At 39.7% G+C, this 20,918-nt stretch overlaps 8 protein-coding genes across 8 annotated transcripts; all 8 read left to right on the top strand.

The window, feature by feature from the left end:
• Nucleotides 1-408: 408 nt before the first annotated feature.
• TM35_000221730 (putative intergrin alpha chain protein) lies at nucleotides 409-2,529 on the top strand (the record flags this gene model as incomplete). The annotated part of the gene is made up of 1 exon (XM_029027220.1): nucleotides 409-2,529. One exon carries the CDS (start codon nucleotides 409-411, stop codon nucleotides 2,527-2,529), a length of 2,121 nt encoding a protein of 706 aa, XP_028881440.1.
• Nucleotides 2,530-3,249: 720 nt separating this feature from the next.
• Nucleotides 3,250-7,224, top strand: TM35_000221720 (ubiquitin hydrolase; the record flags this gene model as incomplete). Its single annotated transcript, XM_029027219.1, has 1 exon — nucleotides 3,250-7,224. The coding sequence occupies one exon, from the start codon at nucleotides 3,250-3,252 to the stop codon at nucleotides 7,222-7,224; it is 3,975 nt and encodes a 1,324-aa protein (XP_028881439.1).
• Nucleotides 7,225-8,102: 878 nt separating this feature from the next.
• Nucleotides 8,103-10,166, top strand: TM35_000221710 (putative outer dynein arm docking complex; the record flags this gene model as incomplete). The annotated part of the gene is made up of 1 exon (XM_029027218.1): nucleotides 8,103-10,166. The coding sequence occupies one exon, from the start codon at nucleotides 8,103-8,105 to the stop codon at nucleotides 10,164-10,166; it is 2,064 nt and encodes a 687-aa protein (XP_028881438.1).
• A 1,271-nt stretch (nucleotides 10,167-11,437) lies between these two features.
• On the top strand, nucleotides 11,438-12,313 carry TM35_000221700 (putative SNAP protein; the record flags this gene model as incomplete). Its single annotated transcript, XM_029027217.1, has 1 exon — nucleotides 11,438-12,313. The coding sequence occupies one exon, from the start codon at nucleotides 11,438-11,440 to the stop codon at nucleotides 12,311-12,313; it is 876 nt and encodes a 291-aa protein (XP_028881437.1).
• A 550-nt stretch (nucleotides 12,314-12,863) lies between these two features.
• Nucleotides 12,864-13,991, top strand: TM35_000221690 (uncharacterized protein; the record flags this gene model as incomplete). The annotated part of the gene is made up of 1 exon (XM_029027216.1): nucleotides 12,864-13,991. One exon carries the CDS (start codon nucleotides 12,864-12,866, stop codon nucleotides 13,989-13,991), a length of 1,128 nt encoding a protein of 375 aa, XP_028881436.1.
• A 311-nt stretch (nucleotides 13,992-14,302) lies between these two features.
• On the top strand, nucleotides 14,303-15,460 carry TM35_000221680 (putative phosphatidate cytidylyltransferase-like protein; the record flags this gene model as incomplete). Its single annotated transcript, XM_029027215.1, has 1 exon — nucleotides 14,303-15,460. One exon carries the CDS (start codon nucleotides 14,303-14,305, stop codon nucleotides 15,458-15,460), a length of 1,158 nt encoding a protein of 385 aa, XP_028881435.1.
• Nucleotides 15,461-15,878: 418 nt separating this feature from the next.
• On the top strand, nucleotides 15,879-17,699 carry TM35_000221670 (putative zinc finger protein; the record flags this gene model as incomplete). Its single annotated transcript, XM_029027214.1, has 1 exon — nucleotides 15,879-17,699. The coding sequence occupies one exon, from the start codon at nucleotides 15,879-15,881 to the stop codon at nucleotides 17,697-17,699; it is 1,821 nt and encodes a 606-aa protein (XP_028881434.1).
• Nucleotides 17,700-18,808: 1,109 nt separating this feature from the next.
• Nucleotides 18,809-20,596, top strand: TM35_000221660 (TPR Domain containing protein; the record flags this gene model as incomplete). The annotated part of the gene is made up of 1 exon (XM_029027213.1): nucleotides 18,809-20,596. One exon carries the CDS (start codon nucleotides 18,809-18,811, stop codon nucleotides 20,594-20,596), a length of 1,788 nt encoding a protein of 595 aa, XP_028881433.1.
• Between the last annotated feature and the right edge of the window lie 322 nt (nucleotides 20,597-20,918).

Below are 20,918 nucleotides of genomic sequence, written 5' to 3'. Positions count from 1 at the left end.
ACCAACCAGCCCCTTCTGTGTGGTTGAGTACACGCCGGTGGCCAAAGTGGGGTGCGAGATCTCTCTGACCTTAAGCAGCATCAGTACAGCGGTGATACCGTGACATTAATTGTGGTGTTATTCGCTGGCGATGTGGCAAGATGTGTATTTGTGTATATAGATGAGGTGTTTTTTTTTTTATTCTGAAATATTTACAAGCTGGATTTTTATGGGTTTTTTTTTTTTGTTTCTTGTGCACTTCAGAATAGCATTTTGTACGTCTCTATTTTTCTTTTTTTTTCTTGGCTGTTGCAAGTGAATACAATAGAGAGTTGAAAATTACGGCTTTAACAAAAAAAAAATTGAGCGACATACATAGAAAGAGTTAATTAAGTAGTGGGATAGGTATAATTACAAAGGTCGCAAAAAATGCGTCTTCGTGATATCTTGATAGTGGGTGTGGCAATTATCTTTTGTATTTTTGGCTGGTACCAAGAAGGTGGTATCGGTGTCTGGCGGGGCTTCAAAATTCCTGTCAGCGATCCAGAAATACGGCGGTATATTTTAAGTAAACCTGTGGTGGTGGATCTGATGGGTGACGGACGTCCAGTGCTTATCGCAAGCACTATCTATGGATATCTTGAGCTTTATAGGACACATTTGGCCCAGGGCAACTCTGAAAACGTATTCGTTTCTTTGGCTTCAGATAATCAGAAGATTTTCTACTCCAGGATTATTGCTATTGGAGCTGGCAAGCTTAGTAATAAAAGTGATAGTCACGCAATTGTTGTGATTACTGATGATTTTAGGTTACGCCGGCTTTCTCCTGAAAATTTCGGGGAAATATGGGAGGTCCCCCTTACCAATTCGTGGATTGAGAGTTATCACGCTTCTGTAAGCATTGTTCCCGAACGTGTACAGGAGCAAGATGAAGGAACCATTCTTGTGGCTATGCGTGTCACTGGTCCGAATCAGACTGAAGTGATGTTATTTGCAGCTTTTAATGGCGCTGATGGCCAGGTGCGCTGGCGCTATACATCAGATGCAGAAAATGCGGTTGAAGAGGTTCTTGGTGGAGTAAATAATACAGAGGTTGAACAATTGCTACCAAATAGCTCTTCTCTTTTGAGAATTCCATCATCTAGAAATGCTTATCGTGCACATGAAAAACCATGGACATTTTTCCGAGAAGCTATAATTACAGTTCTTCCACATCGTTATGCTCATCCATGGGATGAATATCTTCATCCCCATGTCTTTTTTCATGCGAAAAACCGAAAGAAACGTACCTTTCGTTCGGGTGATCGGGTAGTTGTAAAATACAAGGACCGTATAATTCGTATGAATAAAGAAGATTATGGTGCATTAGGAGAAAAATTAGGTGTAATGAACTTGCGTAGTAAGAGTAAAAAATCTTCTACCTATAAACCTAAGCGACGTACTGCGAATGCAATGGTGTTTCATAGTAAAAATGGTATTGAAGTATTTCATTTATATACTGGTAATGTTATTACAAGAGTAGCTCCATTAAAGTCTTCAGGTGTATATTACCATGATATTAATGATGATTTTCAAATTGATGCTATTACCACTCAGATTGGTCCTCGAATGCAAATGCACTCTGTTCATGGTGTGGACTTAATTGATGATTGTCTTGGAGTCATTTATACAGGTATTCCTTTTACAGAGGATCGTCTCTTTAATGCAACAATTTGTGATACTGAAGGTCTTCTCGGTCGACTAGATCTTATACATCATTTTATTGATGGTGACGTTCGTGGAGAAGAGGCACCTCATGCACTTAATACTCTTGAACTTATAGGAAGCCGTAATATGATGTCAAAAAATACCCGAGGTGTTACACCTTTGGTTGTACAACTGCATACAACGAAGGGACGAGGTTTATTTGAAGTAGAAAGACATGCAGTTTTTATGATAGACTCTGGTTTGGTTACTTGCGTGGATCCCTCACGTCGTAGGGTCATGTGGCGTTCACAGACAGAAGCCTTTTTTCCAGGTCTTCGTGAGTCTCAGGAAGCAGATGTAGGAATGGCAGGTCTTTCTGCGAGGGAACGGGAACATCGTGCAGTAACGTTTCCACACTTGGCTGCATATAATTTTTATGAAAGCAATCAAGATACTGTGGATACTGTAGGAGGAACTGGGCGCTACCTCAAGACGGACCCTTTTATTATAGCAGTAGGAGAACGGTATATGAGTTTACTGAGTGCAGGAACTGGTCGTGTGTTAAGAACGGTGGAGCTAGAGTTCCCACCTGTGGCTCCAGTCATTGTGCAAGATTTTAACGGTGATGGAATCAATGACATTATCGTTATCACATCAGAAGGAATTTATGGGTTTGTTGTGGGTACGCAAACCTCTTCAGATACTATAACAGCTCTAATGATTCTTATGGTTTCTCTCCTAGCTGTTCTTTTTGTTGTTCGTGAATTAAGTGCGGCGGATGAAAGCGAACCAGAAGTCCTCCCAAGCAGTGCACATGATGTTCACCGAGTCGTACGCAAGACAATTAGGCGGGCTACTGATTAAAGCACAACTGGTTTTTTATTTATTTATTTATTTAGAAAGGAGATTAAGAGAAGTAAGCAAAAAGAAGGTTGTGGAAACAGAGAGAGGACAAGCCCCCATTTCATTTTTTTTGTTTTTGTCCTTTATTCATCTTCTATACACCTTGATTTATGTGCACCCCATACCTTTTTGAACGCATGATCATTCTTTTTTTTCTTTTGCTTTCTTTCACTTTTTTCACAATATATATATATATATATATATATATATATATATATTTATGTATACTCCCTATTGGGAGAGGTCCATTTGTGGGAATAAGCGGTTCAAATAATAGCAAGATTCGTAGTCTACTCTTCCACTGTATTGTCCACGTGGTGTGAGAGCGGGCAGAAACGTTATACCATACCTCTGTCTTTTTCTTTATTATTATAATTGTTATTATTATTATTATTATTTTGTGTTTTTTTTTTTTTTTCTTTTTTCTTTCTTCTATTCGTCTGTTATCGTGTGTTGGATTCATATTCAAAGAAACAAGGCGTTGAGAACGCTGACACGTAGAAAACCAAAACGCGCAGAAAATTGAGTGGAGTGTGCCTTTCCGGCGCTCTCTTTACTCCCAAAGTAGCATCACGCCTGAAGTTGAGATTCTTCTTGCATTTCAATATCCATTGGTCTTCTTATCCTACATATTTTCAAAAAGCTTATTGTGGGTTCTGCACTTGGAACTTCTCAAGAGGCATGAGTCAGTCTTTCACGAATGTAAATCTAGGTCCGATCGGTGACGACGCTATTGTAAATAATGGAGAAACGTCTAGGGAAGAATCTCCACTTTCACGCGATGAAGAGCAGAATTCTCAGAATGGTAGCCTTGGTTCTGTAAGCTCACATGAGACATCTGCAGGTGATGGTCTTGATTCGTCCCCACACACTACGGAAATTGAAAATTATACGCATCCTGAGATCAAAAAGACATTTACAGAAAGATATGTTGGTGTAGTGGTCAGTAGATTAAAAAAGTACATTCCTCCTCCTGGATTATCTAGGAGTCTTGGAAGGTATTACAGTGATGTGGCAGTATTTAAAGATGGCGTGGCAACATTCGAAATGCCATTGCTCGCCGAGATGCGTAAACCTCTTATAGAGATATTGGACGATACAGAAAGGGAGATGGAAATGGAAAACGAAGGACAACGAACAATTCCAGGTGAAGATACAATGATTGAAATTGATGTTGCAAGAAAATTATTTCTAGGATTTTTGATTAACATGATCAATGGGGTCGTGGAGAGTCTTTATTCCCAACCATCATACTACTGGAGAAAACATTTATCTGAAATTCAGGAGCCTGTTAAACTCGTAACTGAACGTCTAGTTGAGGATTATAATAAAAATCAAAAATACTATTATCAAGGAGGTAGTTCTAATTCAATAAAAGAACTTAATTCGATTCTTCTACATGATTTTGAAGTGTGGGTTTCAAGTTTGTTTCCATACCTAAATTACGTTTTTTCTTCACAGCGTCAAACGAATTTAGTTTGGTGTATGAACACCTCTGTAGATAAAGAAGAAATGGCTTTTCGAATTTATTCTATTATATCTCGGGTAAACCTGGTGGAAAAAGAAAATGGTGTGGCGAAAGGCGTACTTTTTCCTGTTAATTGGTTGCGTATACTTTTACAATGGCTTTCTGGCAATGATACTGTGGATTCTTCAGCGGTAGACGGACCAATAGAAGCAGCTCCATCAATACCTGGTCCTTTTAACAGTTATCGACTGCTGGAATTGTCAAGAGGAGAATCATTTAAATTTATTCTGAGAGAGGGAGATGAAGCGGCAGATGTTATTCCTGAGGAGCTTTTTGATTACTTTTGGTCTCAGTTTGGAGGTGGCCCAAAGTATTTAGTAAAGGGTGCATTTAAAATGCGGCAGCATATGAAAGAGTGTTTGAAACCGAAACGGTTTTCTATTGCTATTGCATTTGAAGGAATGAAAGTGGAATCTATAGTTATGGATGACGTTCTGCGACGAGCTGAGGTTTTGGAGGTTGCACGACGAGCTCTGCAAAAAGTAAAAGAACAGTGCAGTGGAAGTGAAGGAATACAAATAGCAGAGTGGCGTGCCGCGTTATGTACAGGCAATGATGTGGATGTATTTCTTACCCATTTGAAAGGACAAGGTTTACGGCAACCGCACCTCATTCCATGCGGGAGTGCAAAAACAGTTGGTGGGATATTAAGTGAAATCGATGCCAGATTGGGAATGAAGATCAATAATAGTACTCCGTGTAGTACTAGTGGTAGTAGTGGTGGGGGTGGTATTAGTAGTAGCAGTAGTAGTAGTAATAGTAGTAGTAGTAAGAAAAAGAAAAACAAGGAGAAGGAGTTTATTTCAGCGGTTTCACCAAGGAGAGTAGTAGATCTTCAACTGGAATTTTCTCTTCGACAAAAGCCGGATCGTTCGATTTTAGAAAGATGTGGGGTATGCGGACTGATGAATGTAGGTAATACGTGTTATATGAATAGCGCATTACAATGTCTTTCAAATGTGCGAAATATGCGACTCGCTCTTTTTTCTTTACCACTTTCTGACTATGCTAACCCTTCAATTACAAAAGAACTTGTAAACCTTTTGTTGGAAATGTGGTCTGGTTCGTTTTCTACCGTCAATACCCGTGAACTGAAATGTGTTTTTGGGAGAGAAGTAAGACGTTTTGATACATTTGAACAACAGGATGCTATGGAATTCATTGAAGTACTTCTTGATCGTGTACATGAGGAATTAAATGTCGTTTGTAGTAAGAAGTATCGTGAACGTCTTGATTCCGATAAGTCTATCCCAACATTAAAGCTTTCAACTATTTTTTGGGAAGATTTTCTTCGTAACAATCAAAGTTTTATCCCCAAACTTTTCTTTCATCAATCAAAAACTCGTCTGCAGTGTTTAACGTGTGGTGAGACGAGTATTGTGTTTGATAATAATCCAACACTTGCTGCTACTGTTACCACGTTACCCAAAAAATATGTATTTCCGGTGATTGTTCTTATGCCTTCAGGAGTTAGGGTACAGCTTTGGGTTAAAGTTCCGTGTAATGAGGATGGTTTCATCAATGTGGATGCTATTCAGAAAGAGGTGACAACAATGCTTAATTCTCAGGTGGAGTCATCAGTTGCTGATGCCGTTACTACTACTACTCCTACAACTAATGCTAATACAACTACGACCTCTGATAATGCTATTAACAGCAGTAATAATGATAATGATATTACTACTACTGCTACTACTAGTACTACCAATAATAATGGTAATAATGGTAACGGTAATAATACTAATAATAATAATAATAATGATAGTGGTACCATATCAGGATTGCATTTACCAGATGGGTATCGTATCATAATGTATGCCATTTCTTCCAAGGCAATTAAACCAGTACACCAGACACTTTACTGTGCTGCTGTTCCTATCCAACCACAACCTACGCAAGAGTATGATAGCAATATGTTGTTGCCACAAACAAGAAAGGAGGAAGAAAACAAAAATGAGAATGTAGAACAGAAAGAGGAGGAGAGTGATGAGGACAGTGGAAGATATCTGTGGTTTTTTATCAGACCAACTTTTTTAACTTCATCTTCCCAATGCAAATTGTGCCATGTGGAGCGTCTCACTGCCACGACATCCACTACTGAAGTTGTGCTGGATCCAAACTATCTCATCAAGCGGGGTAGAGAATTGGCAAAGCGGTTTCTTAAGAGGAGGTCTCAGAACGAGATGGAGAGGTTAAACAAAGCAGTGGACCCGCAGCGTTATCCCCAGGAGCCACAACAACAACAACAACAAGAGGAGGAAGGAGCAGAAGAAAAAGAAGAACAAGAAGAAGAAGAGGAAGAAGAGCAACAAGAACAACAACAACAAGAAGAACTAAACAATGTAATAAGTGAAGATTTTTACCGTTACTTTTCTATACTGTACCAGTCAAGTAAGCATCATGCTGAGGTTTCTGTCGATGCGATGAATGATCGGGATGAACATACGCGTCGTCGGATATCTGCTTTAAAGACCTATCATCACACATGTGAATCGAGAGTTATTATATCTTATGATGATAGGAAACTGAGAGAAAATGATACACTTCGTGATGTGACTCAGCAACCTCCAAACGCCGCCATGCACTTCACATCTCGTAGGAGTACTGGCTACTATAATGATATTGAAGATACCGTTACATTGGATAGATGCTTGCGGTCCACATTTTCTCCCGACACTCTTGCCGGCGATGATGCTAGGTATTGTAGTAAATGTAAAATGTTACGTGATAGCAGGGTGGAGCGGAGTTTATTCTTGTTGCCACCTTGTCTTATTGTTTCCCTTAAACGGTTTAAAGTACGTTTGCAGGAGGCATCGAAGAATAACGCCCCTGTGGAAGTCTCAAAGGTGTTGGATGTCGCCCCATTCCTCGATGTGGATTCACCCGAACGAAACACAAAGTACACACTGCGCGGTGTTGTATTTCACAGCGGAAGTATAAGTTTTGGCCATTACACCGCATCTGCGCTGAACGACAGTGTGAATAAGTGGATTTACTATGATGATACGTATGTCAGTCTTCCACCGAGTGATCATTCCATACGAGATGCGTACATTATGTTCTATGAACGTGTAGAGAGTGGTACAAACGAGAGCCAACGTCCAATGAGTGAAACAAGTCGACTGTAAAAAAAAAAAAAAAAAAAAAAAAAAAAAAACAAAACAAAACAAAACAAAAACAAGAAAGAAGAAAAAGAAAAAAAAAATGGTTTTTTTTTTTTCTTTTTCTCCCTCCTTATCTTCTTTTTTCACATTGCGGTGTTATTCAGGCTCTTTATTTATTTATATCATTCTGTTCCTTGTGTTATTCCTTTTTTTTTTCCCCCTTCTACACTCCCCTGTACAAAAGAACTCTATTCATAGAAAGAGGAGCAGCAACAACAATAAAAAAAAAAATAAAAAAAAAGGATAAGAAAATTTGGCAGTTTTTGCTATTTCTTTCTTATTATCCGGATTATATATATACATATATATGTATGTATGATTAAGGTATGAGTGGTACCGAGCGTGATGCAATTCTCTGTTTTTATTTAAATAATATTTCGTTACTATTTTCTCTTTGCTTCTTCTTTGATTTTTGGCTACTGTTATTAATAACACTAGTACACTACCTATTACTACCATTTACTGTTCTCTGGATTCTCATATATATATATTTTTTTTCCTTTTCTTCCTCTTTCTTTTTTTCTCTCTTTTTTTGCGTTCACTTTTTTCTTTTCTTTATTTCTCATCACATTCTCGGTGAACAGCGACCACGTGGGTACGTTAACCAGCGGTCCTCTTCCTCTCATTCCCACTCAGAGGACGCCAGAAAGAAGAAGAACGGCTACTACCACCACAACAAAGAATATATTTATATATATATATATATATTTATATATACGCACACCCACCCACTACCGGCAAATAGCCAGAGACAATAGCCAAGAGTGTGTGCAAAAGAAGGAAAAGTACAAGAAAAAAAAAAAAAAGAAAACAGACGAACAGAAGAAGAAAAGAAATAAAAAATGTCACACGTCACTGGGAATAGCACCTCTGCAGAAGCCAATGTTCGCCGTTCGATGGTGGGTGGTGGTATCATCGCAGCTCAGGCTGAAGTTGCCCAACAGCAGGAGGCCATTCGAGAACTTGCAGCAGAGAATGAAAAACTCAAAAAAGAAATAGCAGCTGTTTCTGGAGTCCCATATGATTACGTCAAGGCAGACAAGTACGCCACTTTAAAAGGTGAAGTGGATGCGTTGGAGCGACGATACCAATTTGAAAAAATGAAGAAGAATGAGTTAACAAAAAAGTATCAATTGGCACGCATCGATCTTTTACAAAGTCGAAGACTAAAGGGAGGTGTGAATGCTGAAAGGGAAAATGCAGAGGCGGTACAACGGCAAGTGGAAATTCTAGAAAACCGTCTAGATCAGGCGTTGACAAACTTCAATGATGCTATTTCATACAATAAGGAACTTCGTGACCACATTGACATTATTCGAGAAGAACGTCGTGTTTTTCAGCGTGTATATAAAAAAATGGAGGATGACCTTAGGGCAAAAAAGAAACTCATGTCAGAGCGTATTGAACAATCTAACAAGGATTTGGATGAACGTGATGGTTACCTGCGTCAGGTAGAACAACTCCAGAAGGCAATTAAAGAACAGAGACAGGAATACGATGGAAACGTGCGAGAGTTGGATGCTGCTATGGCAGAAATTAAAGAGTTACGAGAAGAACAACAACAACTACAACTTGAACTTGAGGCACGTGATTACGAATTCGAGAATGACCCAGATAATTTGATTCAAATAAGTACTATGAATTCAACTGAAATTGCCGCAAAAGTGCGTGAGGCTCTCGAAGAGGCACAGGAAAATTCGCGTGATGATAAGAATGATGTAAGCGATACAGATTATACCACAGAGCAGGAACCCAATCTCAATGAGATTATGCAGCAGCTTGTAGATTTTGCGCCTGATGGAGATTTGAATAAGGTGGTGAAACAGTATGAAACACTGGGTGAGATAAACTTTTCTCTCTACAAACATATCAACGAACTGACTACAAGCCGAGAGGAAATGGAACATGACATCCGTACATTAAAAACTGTTATCGCTGAAGAACATGATAATGAGGCCCAACAGCAGCGTCTCATCAAGGAACTTGAGGAGCGTCTCGCCGAGACAGAATCATTGTTAGAGCGCCTTCAATCATCTGTGATACAACACAGAGAAGTACTTGCAGGCATCCGAAGTGTCACAGAGGAAGTTTTCCATCAAATTGGATGTACCACAGATGGTGTAAAGGACCAATTGGGTGGCGTTGATCAATGTACGGAGTCAAATCATCTAAAGTTTCTTGGATTGATTGAAGAACGGGCCACAATGATTATTTGTGCCTACCAGCGTCGTCAACACTTTGACTCTACACATGCGGAGTTAGTGGCACAGCGTAAGGCGGTACGTGCCCTCACTGGACCGGATACTGCCGCCAACAACGCCAACGCTAACACCACAGCCATTCCCCCTAATGAAGTAAAGACCAGCCATAATCAAGATGACAACCTTAAGAAGGACAGTTCACAACATGCTGAAGAGGAGGAAGAGGAGAACGCCCTCACCGCCACTGCTGACTCCCAAAAGGATGAAACCGAGGACGCCGTCAACCCCACAACAACAAAATCACCAACACCAACAGGAGGAGCAGCAGGAACAACCACAACCACAACTGTAATCGCCCCCGCTAACACTACCACCACCACTGACACTGACATTGATACTGCCCTTCCCGAAACGGAAGATATCGCACCATTTCTCCCCGTTGTGCGGGGCCGTGGACAGGCGAGCGTTAACGCCGTGCGGCTCGTGCGGCAGGCCTGTCTGCCCAGCGCCCATCTCGGCGGCGAGGAAGTCATGGACGTGACGGAGGAGGGCGACGGCGATCCGGTCGTCTCGCACGAGGAGATACGGCGGCAGATGGAACAGCGGCTCGTCTCGCGGCGGGAACGGGAGGAACGTGCACAGCGACGCCGCCGCGAACTGAAGGAGCAACTCAACGCAGTCCCCGTGACACCGCGGAAGAAGTAGTGCCGTGGTATGCACACACAAACACACGCATATATATATATATATATATATATATATATATATATATATGAAACAACAGCAGCAGAAGAAGAAGAAGGAATGTTGTAGTGTGTTGTGAAGTGGGGAAGTAGGGGCGCGCAGAAAAGATTAGGCTGTGAAAGTGTACAGAAAGGAAGGAAGTAAGCATGAAAAGAGGATGAACTGAAGTAATTCAACCAAAACGAGAAGGATACTATATATGTATATGTATATACATTTGTACGTGTGCACAGGTTGAAGGACGATGGCGGCTGATTAAAAAAAAAAAGAAAAAGGTACTCTGAAAACGGTATTAATAGAGAAAAAGTTTTGCTGACACTACCGAGAAAAGGAGTAATAAAAACTCATCTGCAAAGGCTTGCATACATATATACACAGAGAGAGAGAGAGAAAGACAGACAGACAGATACACACAAATGAACAGAAAAAGAAAGATAAGGAGAAAGAAAAGAACATATAGAAGAAGAATAATACGTATCAAGTAAAAAAGAAAAACGAAAACTTAATAAAAGAGAAAGAAAAAAAAGTTCTTGCTATTATATGCTACAAACAAACAGATTCATATCCTTTTAAATAATAAGGGGATATAATCTTTTTGTGCTTTTCTCTTCTGATATATATATATATATATACGTGTGTGTTTGTGCTTGAGTTTCTCTCTCTCTCTCTCTCTCTCTCTCTCTGTGCGTGTGCGTGTGTGTAATCTATTCGAATAATCAGAAGTGCTTTGCCGTGACTTTTTCCAAGATGTTTTTTTTCTTTTTTTTTTTCCGCTCTGCTCTTCCACCTTTTTTATTCATTTTTTGTTGCGCACTATTTAACACTTATTGACTGTGTTTCTGTGGAGAGTATGCAGGAATACAAAGACTGCTTTATGTATGTTACACTGGAATGTTTCAAAACTGAGCAAATCAGCTACAGAAATGTTGAAGTTTTTTGTTATTATTGTTGGTATTGTTTTTAGTGAAGAATAATATGGGGTATAATTCCTCAGTGTAGGGATTTTTCTATTAGTTTACACACATGAACTTATTGTTTCTTGGTTTTTTTTTTCTTTTTTTCCCTTTTCTTCTTGATGCTTTCTCACCTAATAGAATACTGAGCAAAACCCTCCTAAGGAAAGAGGGGAAACGAATAATAAGAAACAAAAAAAAAGAAATAGGTCACTTAATTATTAAGGTCTAACTTTTTCGTCAAAACCAAAAAAAAAAAAAAGAAAATATTTATTCAAAATGGCATCCAAAGGGGACCAATTGATGGAGGAGGGTGAGAAGTCACTAAAAAAGTTTTCTCTCTTTTCCTTTGGGGATGACAAGAGTGAGAAGGCACGCGAAAAATTTATTCAAGCTGCTACACAGTTTAAGGCAACTTCAGATTTTGCAAAGGCTGCCAATGCATACAAGCGAGCTGCTGATATGTCTGAAAAAAGTAAAAATGAAATGGATATGATTAGCGATCTCGAAGAGGCTGGGAGGTGCTATGTAAAGGCTAAAGACACAGCTACTGCAGTACGTATGTATTCTCGTGTAGTTGACTATTATGATAAGAATCAGCAGCCATTCAGGGCAGGAAAGGTCTGTGTCAGTCTCAGTGAAATTACACCAGTGCCAGAGGCAATGAAGTGGTTAGAAAAAGCCTCCAAGTATTATGAGAGCCAGGGATCAAAGGTAACAGCCAGCGAAGTTACACTTAAGATGGCGGATATAAAAGCGAGAAGTGGAGATTATAAAGGAGCACGTGAAATATATGAACAACTAGCCCGAGCTGCACTAGATGATCGAGTTTCACGTGGAGGAGCACGAAAACTCTTTTTTACTGCTCTTTTAGCACAACTTGCTTCTATAAAAAGTGAATCTATTATGGAAGATCTTGAGGTGTTGAGAGATCGTTTTGAGGAATATCAGGACCTTGATACGCAATTTAATGAGCTTACCCGTGAACACATGCTTGTGAAGGCCGTCATTGAGGCTATAGAAGATGAGAACGTTGAGGACATGGAGAAAGCAGTGATGGAATACGACAATATATGTCCCTTGGATGAATTAAGGGAAAATATGCTTCTACGCGCCAAAACTGAACTTCGTCGTCGTGTTGAAAGTATTCGTTAGTGTCGATAGTTTTTTTTTTGTTTTTTTTTTTGTTTTTGTTTTTACGCTTCGTGTTTTTTTTTCTGTTTTTTTTTTTTTCACGCTCTTCTTATTGTTTTCTCGAATATATCTCTTTGCTCTTAATTGGAGGCATTTTCTTGCTCCCGGTGACATTGCCATTGTTTATGGTAAGCAATAGAGGGTTGTATCATGAAACCAAAAAAAAAAAAAGAAAAAAAGAGAAGTTTTGGGCTCTCCAGGAATGCTCTCTATTTACTGTATTTATATGAATTTACATCCTTCACATTTATATTGCTTATTGTTTTTTTGTTTTTATGTGCGTATTCATATGTTTTTATTTTATCTTTTATTTTTACTTTTTTGTAGACTAGAAGAAAATAGTGGGAGGGGTGGGGGTACTGGAAACATATACTTTGGTGAAGGGAAAGGGACACTTTTCTACATCAGTACACGTCTTTCTCCGTTTCTTTCCCTTTTCCTTTCTTTCTGTGTTGGTGTAGAAACGACTCTTCACACCTTTCCACATAAAAAAAAAAAAAAAATAAAGAAAATGTCATCCTGTGTTTGTATTTTGCATTCCACTGGTGCTTCATGTAGTCGTGAACTTATTTCACAGGCGGTTTACGGTACCTCTGCGGTGTTTCATTCTGTCATTAATAGTTCTCCAGATTTTATACCATCTGTAGCTGTTCTTCGTGCTAACCCTATAGAGGGTGTTCGTTATGCGTACACTTCATGTGCGAATGATGCACCCCATGAAACAGAAAAGGAAGGAGAAACAGAAGAAGATCAAGAAGAGGAAAGGGAGAATAGTGATAGAAGGAAGATGAGAAGAATAGATAGGGAAATGTCTGCGGTGACCACCGAAACTGAGTTAAGTAGTAAAAACAATGACGCTCAACCTCATAGTCTTATGGAGATCTTCGGTGGTCGTTCGGCTCTTGGTTTGCAGCGTGCCATTATGCGATGTGTGGATGATGCCGATAAGTCTGGATGTGTACGTGATGATACAGACAGATGGGCCTGTCTTGCCGGCGCACTTTTAACGTCCTGTTGCTTTCTCCGCGCCCGTATTACACAAGATGAGATGGGTGATGACGTTACCCCTGGTAGTAATAATAATAATAATACTAATACTAATAATAATAACGACGACAGCAACAAGAATAAGAATAATACTGGGGTTCCTTCTCGGGGTGGGTGTATAATGGTTTTCAGTGATGTCTGCGACACTCATGCACTTTCATTCGCCACGGAGTGCGCCTTCTCCGCTGCGGCGGTGGCCACGACGAAACTTCACGCCGCCGTGCATGTCTTTGGCCCCGCCACGCAATCCAGTTCTGTTGCCAGACGACTGCAGGCGCTTGCGAACGCCACCGGCGGAGTCTGTGCACCGGCCTTCGCCTTTGCGCACGTGGGCCGATTGCTCACGAGTGATATTAGCGCCATGACGACTCGACAGTTGCGGGAGCGGTTGGTGGAGCAGTACGTTGTGCAGCCATTCAACTTGCCGCGGGATGCCGGCAGTGTGGCGGAGACACATGATGGGAACGCGAGTTCACTGGCCTGGTTGTGCCCAGCGTGTATGGCAGTTGTGGTGCGGCGCGCTGTGGAAAGTGGGAGTGCCCGGAAGTGTCCATACTGTGCCGTTGATAACGGCTCTGATGGAGAATACTAGACTTCCCCCTTATTTCTTTCTTTTTACAGATGCATATATATATATATATATAGTGGGAGAGAGAGAGAGAGCAGAGGTGTAGGTTTGGAAATCGGATCTTTATATTCACATTCCCGAAGATATACAGAATCGGAGATAAAACACTTTTTGAGGTAAAGCTCTCTGAGTTCTCTACACTCTGAGGCACCCTTGTTTTTTTTTTTTCTTTATTTTATTATTATTACAACTGGTTCACTTTTATGGTTTTTTTTTTTTTTTTTTTCTCCTCAGGACGTATAGTAAAGGGGTTTAAGTAGTTGGGTGTGAACACAATGTCTCACCAAAATGGTTTCAAGTCATCTGATACTGTGAAAATGCTGACATCTAACCTTAGGATGATGATATCGGATGGAAATCTATATATTCGTGCTATTACTATAGCTGTGGTGGGTCCCAGTGCAGTGGTTCTTGCAGGGTACAACAAATACACATGCACGCTACTCATTTGGTTTTTTTTCTTCTTTGGAATGCTTGAATGGTCCGGTCTAAAACGACATATAAAAATGTCTTTGGCTATGGGGCTTCAAAATAAAGGTGAAAATATGCCGTTCGAATCTCTTCCAAAGGAATATACTACACCCATTGTTCCTAATGAAAAGTTTGCGTTTTTTACAACACTTATTTCATCTTTTCTTCCTATTGCTGCATGTGCGGGAGCAGAATTTTTTGTAGCATTTTTGGTACTTTACTTTCTTGCTTGGTGTTTCTGTACTCTATGGGGTAATGGTGATGGAGAGTGCATAATGTTTATTTTTGATAAAGTTATGGGTCGATCGAAGAACTTAGCTGTGACTTCTAAAAAAAAATCCTTTAAAGTGAATGAAACAGAATCTAAAGTTTTACAGACGTTTCTTTACGAAGAGCTTCGCTTAAAAGCCAAGAGAGAACCTTTAGAACTTTTTTTAAATTTTTGCCTAGAATATTTCGGCTTTATATGGGTTACTGGTGTAACCTTTCCACTTCTCGTCTATGATTATACCCCTGTAGGTAAGCCATGGATTTTGGCATCACTTGTGGGGAATTTCTCTGTTGATATTGTGGCACTATTGGTGGGAAGGGCGTTAAAAGGAAAGACGTATCCACTATGTTCCTCCATAAGTCCCCAAAAATCTTTGGAAGGGGCATTGTTTGGTATAATTGCTAATGCCGTGGTATTTGCCAGTATTTTGCATTTTTCCTGTGTTAGTTATGTAGGGCTTTCTTTACCTCAGTATTATTCATATTTCGTAAACTTGGCTTTTGGGTTAGTTCTGGGAGTCTCAGGGGTAACGGGAGACCTCCTACAATCATTACTGAAACGTGCAGCACATGTGAAAGACTCTGGAATGTTAATGCCAGGTCACGGTGGTGTGCTTGATCGCATTGATGGACTTCTTCTTGTATTCCCTACAATGTACGTTTGCTTGCGTCTAATTGTCGGTTTCGCATAGGAACCTCTATATATATATATATATATATTCTCTGTTGAACTATTTGATATATTTGTGGTAAACGAAATAAGAACGAAAGAACGAATGAAAAAAAAAAAAATTTGAAACGAATTCAAAAGACAACGAAAGTATGCAGTCTGCGAAAAAAAAAAAAAACAGAAATAAAAGAAAAAAGAAAAACGGTATAGTATATGGTGGGAAATTATTTTATTTTATCAGGATTTCTGAATGACACTGGAAATGTTTCTATTTCTTATTATTTATGTGCTAAACTCTCTAACCTCCTTTTCTTTTCTTTCCCTTTTCATTATAATTTGCTTGAATCGTTAGTATGTCTCTCTTTGCACACGTTGCATATTCTACCAATTGATAGAAACGAAGTGGAATTAAGAGAGAGGGAGAGAGAAGGAAAAAAGAAATGAATGAAGAAAAAGAAAGCTCAAATGGGCGCACAGTTAGAACTACAAAGGCAAGTACGTTGAGAAATGAGGCGGAAAGTATACGAAATAGGGGTTCACCAAAAAATATTCGATTTCTTTCTGCTACAGAATGTCAGGCGAGTGAAAAACCAGACTCTGTAGACTACGATGCGAATGCTAATAATCTTACTATGGACGATATTATAAAAAAATATTATAAGTTTTCTCAAGCAATGAATGATCCAGGTAGGAAGGGTTCACTTGAGTGGTTCCAGAGAGAACTAAAAAGAGTATGTTTTAATTCTGCGAACACTGCAGATAAAAAAGCAGCAGAAGTGATGCTTAAAGTACATGAGAAGTTATTCCAACCTATGGAAAAGGGGAAAAAAGAAAAAAGTGATGAAACGTCAATGCCAGATAATGAAGCTCTCTATTGGATGGGACGTCGATCTCTCCCTGAAATAACGGAGAAAGAAGTTGAAGAGGCAGTAGAGAAACTAACACCATTTGAGCGTACAAAGCTCAGTGATGAATTTAATGCCATGCAGCATGATGGGTTTGTGTTGATAGAGGATGAAAAAATACTCAGTGATGTGATTGGAAAATCCAAGAAAAATGTTGATGCTGTACTAACATCATCAGAATCAAAGGAGGAATATGAAGGTTATGAAGTTCCAATTGATAAAACTGAAACATATGAGGGTAATTCTATGATATTTGGTAATAATGTATTGGAGCTTACATATGACGTGACTCAGTGGCCAATGTATGAGGATGATAGAAGTGTAGTGCCTCTTGCTAGTGATTTCGGGAATGCTAACAATATGGGAGCGGACCCCTTTAAAGCCTTGAAGGAATCAGACTCAGAGAAAGAAAAAGAGAAAGAAACGAGTAGTCCTCCAGCAGCGGTGGATTTGGAATCTCCCGCTCCCGCTCCCGCTCCAACTCCAACTCCAACTACTACACCACCACCCCCTGAAGTAACACGAACGATGGAACTAAACGCATTCATCCGCAATCGAGTGCGTATGATGTTGATAGCTAATCGTGTGACGATGTCTTACGAACAGGAAGTGAAGGAAGCCATATTAAACTTGGAGATAGAACACACACAGGATCGTGAAAAGGCACTGCAACGCCTGATCGAATCACAGAACCAGGCATTATTGACAGCAGTGCAAGTGGCATCTGCCATTCCTCTGATGGAGCGACGGTTAATCGCAAAGGATGTCAGCGATCCATACAACAGACAACAATGGCAACGCAACGAGTCAGTCACGTGCTGTCAGAGTTGCCACCGTGCCTTTACACTTATCACTACACGCCACCACTGCAGACGTTGTGGCATTATCTACTGTCATCACTGTTCTTCACATGCCGGTGTTCTGCCGGACAGAAAAGGACAAACACAGACATGCACCTCACCGTGGAATAGACTATGTGATAGGTGCTACGATATCTGCTGTGTCCATCGAAGACGCGTGAATGAATCCACGGAAGTGCCGAGAGCCGGATATGAACGAGATGGACGGGCACCAAAGGACCCCATACTCACCGTTCTCGCATCTTGTCCAGATTCAGATAAGATGACCCTGGAGGATGGCTTACCGCCTTTTTATGTGGTCCTTCCAGAAGAGTGGTTTGCGTTAAGCACAATAACGTTCTCAGGTTGGGTGAATGCGTTGAAACTATCACCATACAAGGTGGTTGAGAGCTTGCATGATAGTACAACGAGTCTTGCAAGTAAGGCCATATCAAAATTGTATCAGTGGTTGTCAGGGGTAACACCCTCCGTAGAAGACAGAGATAATAGGTGGTAGTTCTGCGTTGACAAAAAGAAATGAATAACAAACAATATAGGAAAAAGGAAGTAATAACAAATTTGGCTTTGTGTGAGTTGACATATATTTCTATCAGTGTTTAGTATCTGCTTTTATACTTGCCCGTTTTCGTGAGCATCTATTTATACACTTTTTTTTTATCTATTAGTTAGTATGTGTGTATTGCGTTCTTTAGTGAGTACGTATTTAGTTTTTTTTTTTTTGTTTTCTTCTTTTCCCCTTTTTTTTATGTCTTTGTGTTCGTGTGTCTCTCTTTTTCAGTTCCGAAACACTTTAGAACAACGAGGTTCAGTTGTCAGTGCTTTTTTTTTTTTTTTTTTTTTTTTTTTTTTTGAGAGTCAGTATTATCTTTTTTTTTTTTCCTTTCTCTTTCTTTTGCAGCTGGATATATCTTATTGCAAGGGGGTGGACAGTTACACTGTTGTGGTGACAACACCTGTAGGAACGCAAAGTTTTCTCTTTTTTCTTTTCTTTTTTTATTTATTTCTTTGCTTATGTGAGACTAACCTCCCGAGGAGGCAAATCGGAACTGGAGAAGGAAGTGAAGTACGGAAGAAAGAAAAAACAAAAAAACAAAATGTCTCTAAGGTTTATTAAATGACATAGAAGTCCAATTTTTTTTTTTTTTTGTTTGTTGGGAATAGAAGAGGTCAAAAAAAAAAAAGGACAAAACAAGATTATAAGTACGTGAGAATGGGATGTGTAGGCTAAAAAATGACGAGAAAAGGAACTAGAAAGTAAAAAAAAAAAAAAAAAAAAATCTATTGGGAGAATTTCATAATACCGAAAAGTACACTTATCACACCCCTTCATACCACAAAGGAACTAGAAAAAAAAAAGAACGTTATTTATGATCTTTGTCGTGTTGTTGTTACTAGTTGTGACACTATGAAAAAATAGTATGAGTTGACTTTTATTCTGTGTAATGTTTATTATTATTGTTTTTTTCTTTTTTTTTTCTTTTATGCCTTGTATTCTATTGATATAAATTCATTAGTCTGGGGAGAGAGGAATAGAAGAAATAGGGATTCGATTATTTCTTAGTTTTAGTTTTTTCATCTGACAAATATCCCTTTTCTCTTGTCATTATGCCTGTGAAGCCATTATATGAATGGGAGCAGACCGATAGTGAAGTGCTCCTACGTGTCTCTATTAAAGGATTTAAAAAAGATGCTATTGATGTATTTCTCTCAGACCTCTGGGTGAAGGTGAATGCACCCCCTACCTATCTACTGAGTCTGGATCTTCTACACCCCATTGATGTAGGGAAATCTACACACTTCATAGACCCAGATGACCGCTCTTGTCTGCGGCTTAAACTTCGCAAACAAGAGCCTGGGGTTTGGTCGGATCTCTGCATAGACACTAATACCTGCGGGGCGGATGTAATCCGTGAAAGAAGAGAAGGGGCGATGAAACGCGTAGAGGAAGATTACAACCGTCGACTGCAGGAACGTGCGGGGAAGAGAGAAGAGGAAAAACGACGCATGACAGAAGAACAATGGGAGGTGGATAAAGCACAAAGACGTCTTATTGAGAGTCGTGTAAAAGAAGAAAAGACGATGGCCGAGGAAAGTCTCTATTCCTGGGAAGATGAACAAAAGCGGAAACAACAAGAAAAAGAAAAGGAAACAGAATCCTCTGGACAAATTCCGAGATGTCCTGGTGATATTCTTGTACCTAACATAAAGGAAGAAAAAGAGTCAGTTCCATCTGTGCGTCATGTTGATACTGTTAATATTCCTATAGATTTTACACCAAAACTTGCAGCAATGCCAACACGATCACGTGGAGAGGAGGAATACTACCGTCGAAGTCGGTATAAGCCAACACGAATTGAAGATAGTCCAATGTTCTGGAAGGAAAAGGCAGATAAACATTATCAACATCGTGAGTGGAAAGCGGCTGCAGATGCCTATACAGAGTCTATTAAACGTGATGGTGCATTCCTAACATGTGTATCCAATCGTGCTGCATGTTTTATTCATTTATTTGAGTACAAGAAAGCTATAGAAGACTGTACATTGGCTTTAACAATGTTATCAAATACCCCAGCTAGCGAGTTAACACAAGAACGATATCGCTATCTTATGATGAAACTTCATGCTAGACGAGGTGCCGCATACTGTTGGGGCCAATGTTATGAGCGTGGTATTGAGGATTTACGTGTAGCATCTGCGTATTGTAATCCTGGTGAAGATACAGATGTGTTAGAGGATTATAAACTGATAGAAAAATACATGAAAGATCATGGTTTAGTAGAGAAGAAAGATCCATTAGAAGATAAAATGCGTGAGGCATCTTTACTTTACTACCAAGGAAAGTACGCTGAGGCAGCTGCGCTTTATCGTGAGATCTTGAAGGAGAACCCATACGAGGTAAAGGCCCGTAATAACTTAAGTGCTACTCTACTTCAACAAGGTTTGTTTAAAGAGGCACTAGAGGAGGCTTCGCATGTGCTTGACTTTTGCAAGGAAGTTGCAGAGGCTCTGAGTTGCCCTGGTGCTCTTTCCACAAACTTAGTAGACAGTGATGATGATGATGACGATGATAATGAAAATAGTGGTGAGAAGGATGAACACGCTGATGAGATGATACGCCAGCGAAATGCAGCAGCGAGAAAGGTTGGAGAACAGAGTGGTCATGTCTATGCACTCTTAAAGGCATGTGTGCGGGGAGCTGCGGCCCACTGCGGTCTAAAGGACTATCGAAAGGCGTTGTTATTACTAGAGCAGGCCGTTCGCATTACTCCATATGATGATGACCTTCAGGATGATTATAATCGCGTAACGGAAAAACTGCGAATGGAGACACTTGTGGCTGCATCTGCAAGAGAATCTGAAGGAACACAGTCAAAGAAGGTAGACAAGAGTTAAAAACACGAAACACAGACACACACACACACAAAAAAAAAAAAATAAACAAGAACGACAACAACTGGGAAATGTGGGGAGTGAAAAAAAAAAACAAAACAAAAATAAAACAGAAAGTACGAAACCACTGAGAGGAGGGAGAGTGTGTATGTGTGATGATGGAAGTAATAAAGAACGAGACGGTTTATCCGGTTATATGTTACCGAAGGATGTAAGTCAGTTTTCTCACGTTGCCATTAACAAAAAAAAAAACAAAAAAAACTATCTATATATAAATATCGGTCTTTTCTTGGACAGATCTCTTCTTTTGGTATTTTTATCTCTC

The sequence above is a fragment of the Trypanosoma theileri genome, assembly GCF_002087225.1.
Source record: "Trypanosoma theileri isolate Edinburgh chromosome Unknown TM35_Tth_22_V1, whole genome shotgun sequence".
Lineage (NCBI taxonomy): Eukaryota > Euglenozoa > Kinetoplastea > Trypanosomatida > Trypanosomatidae > Trypanosoma > Trypanosoma theileri.
Note: the sequence above shows the minus strand (reverse complement) of the source record. Positions and strands in the feature narration are given on the sequence as shown.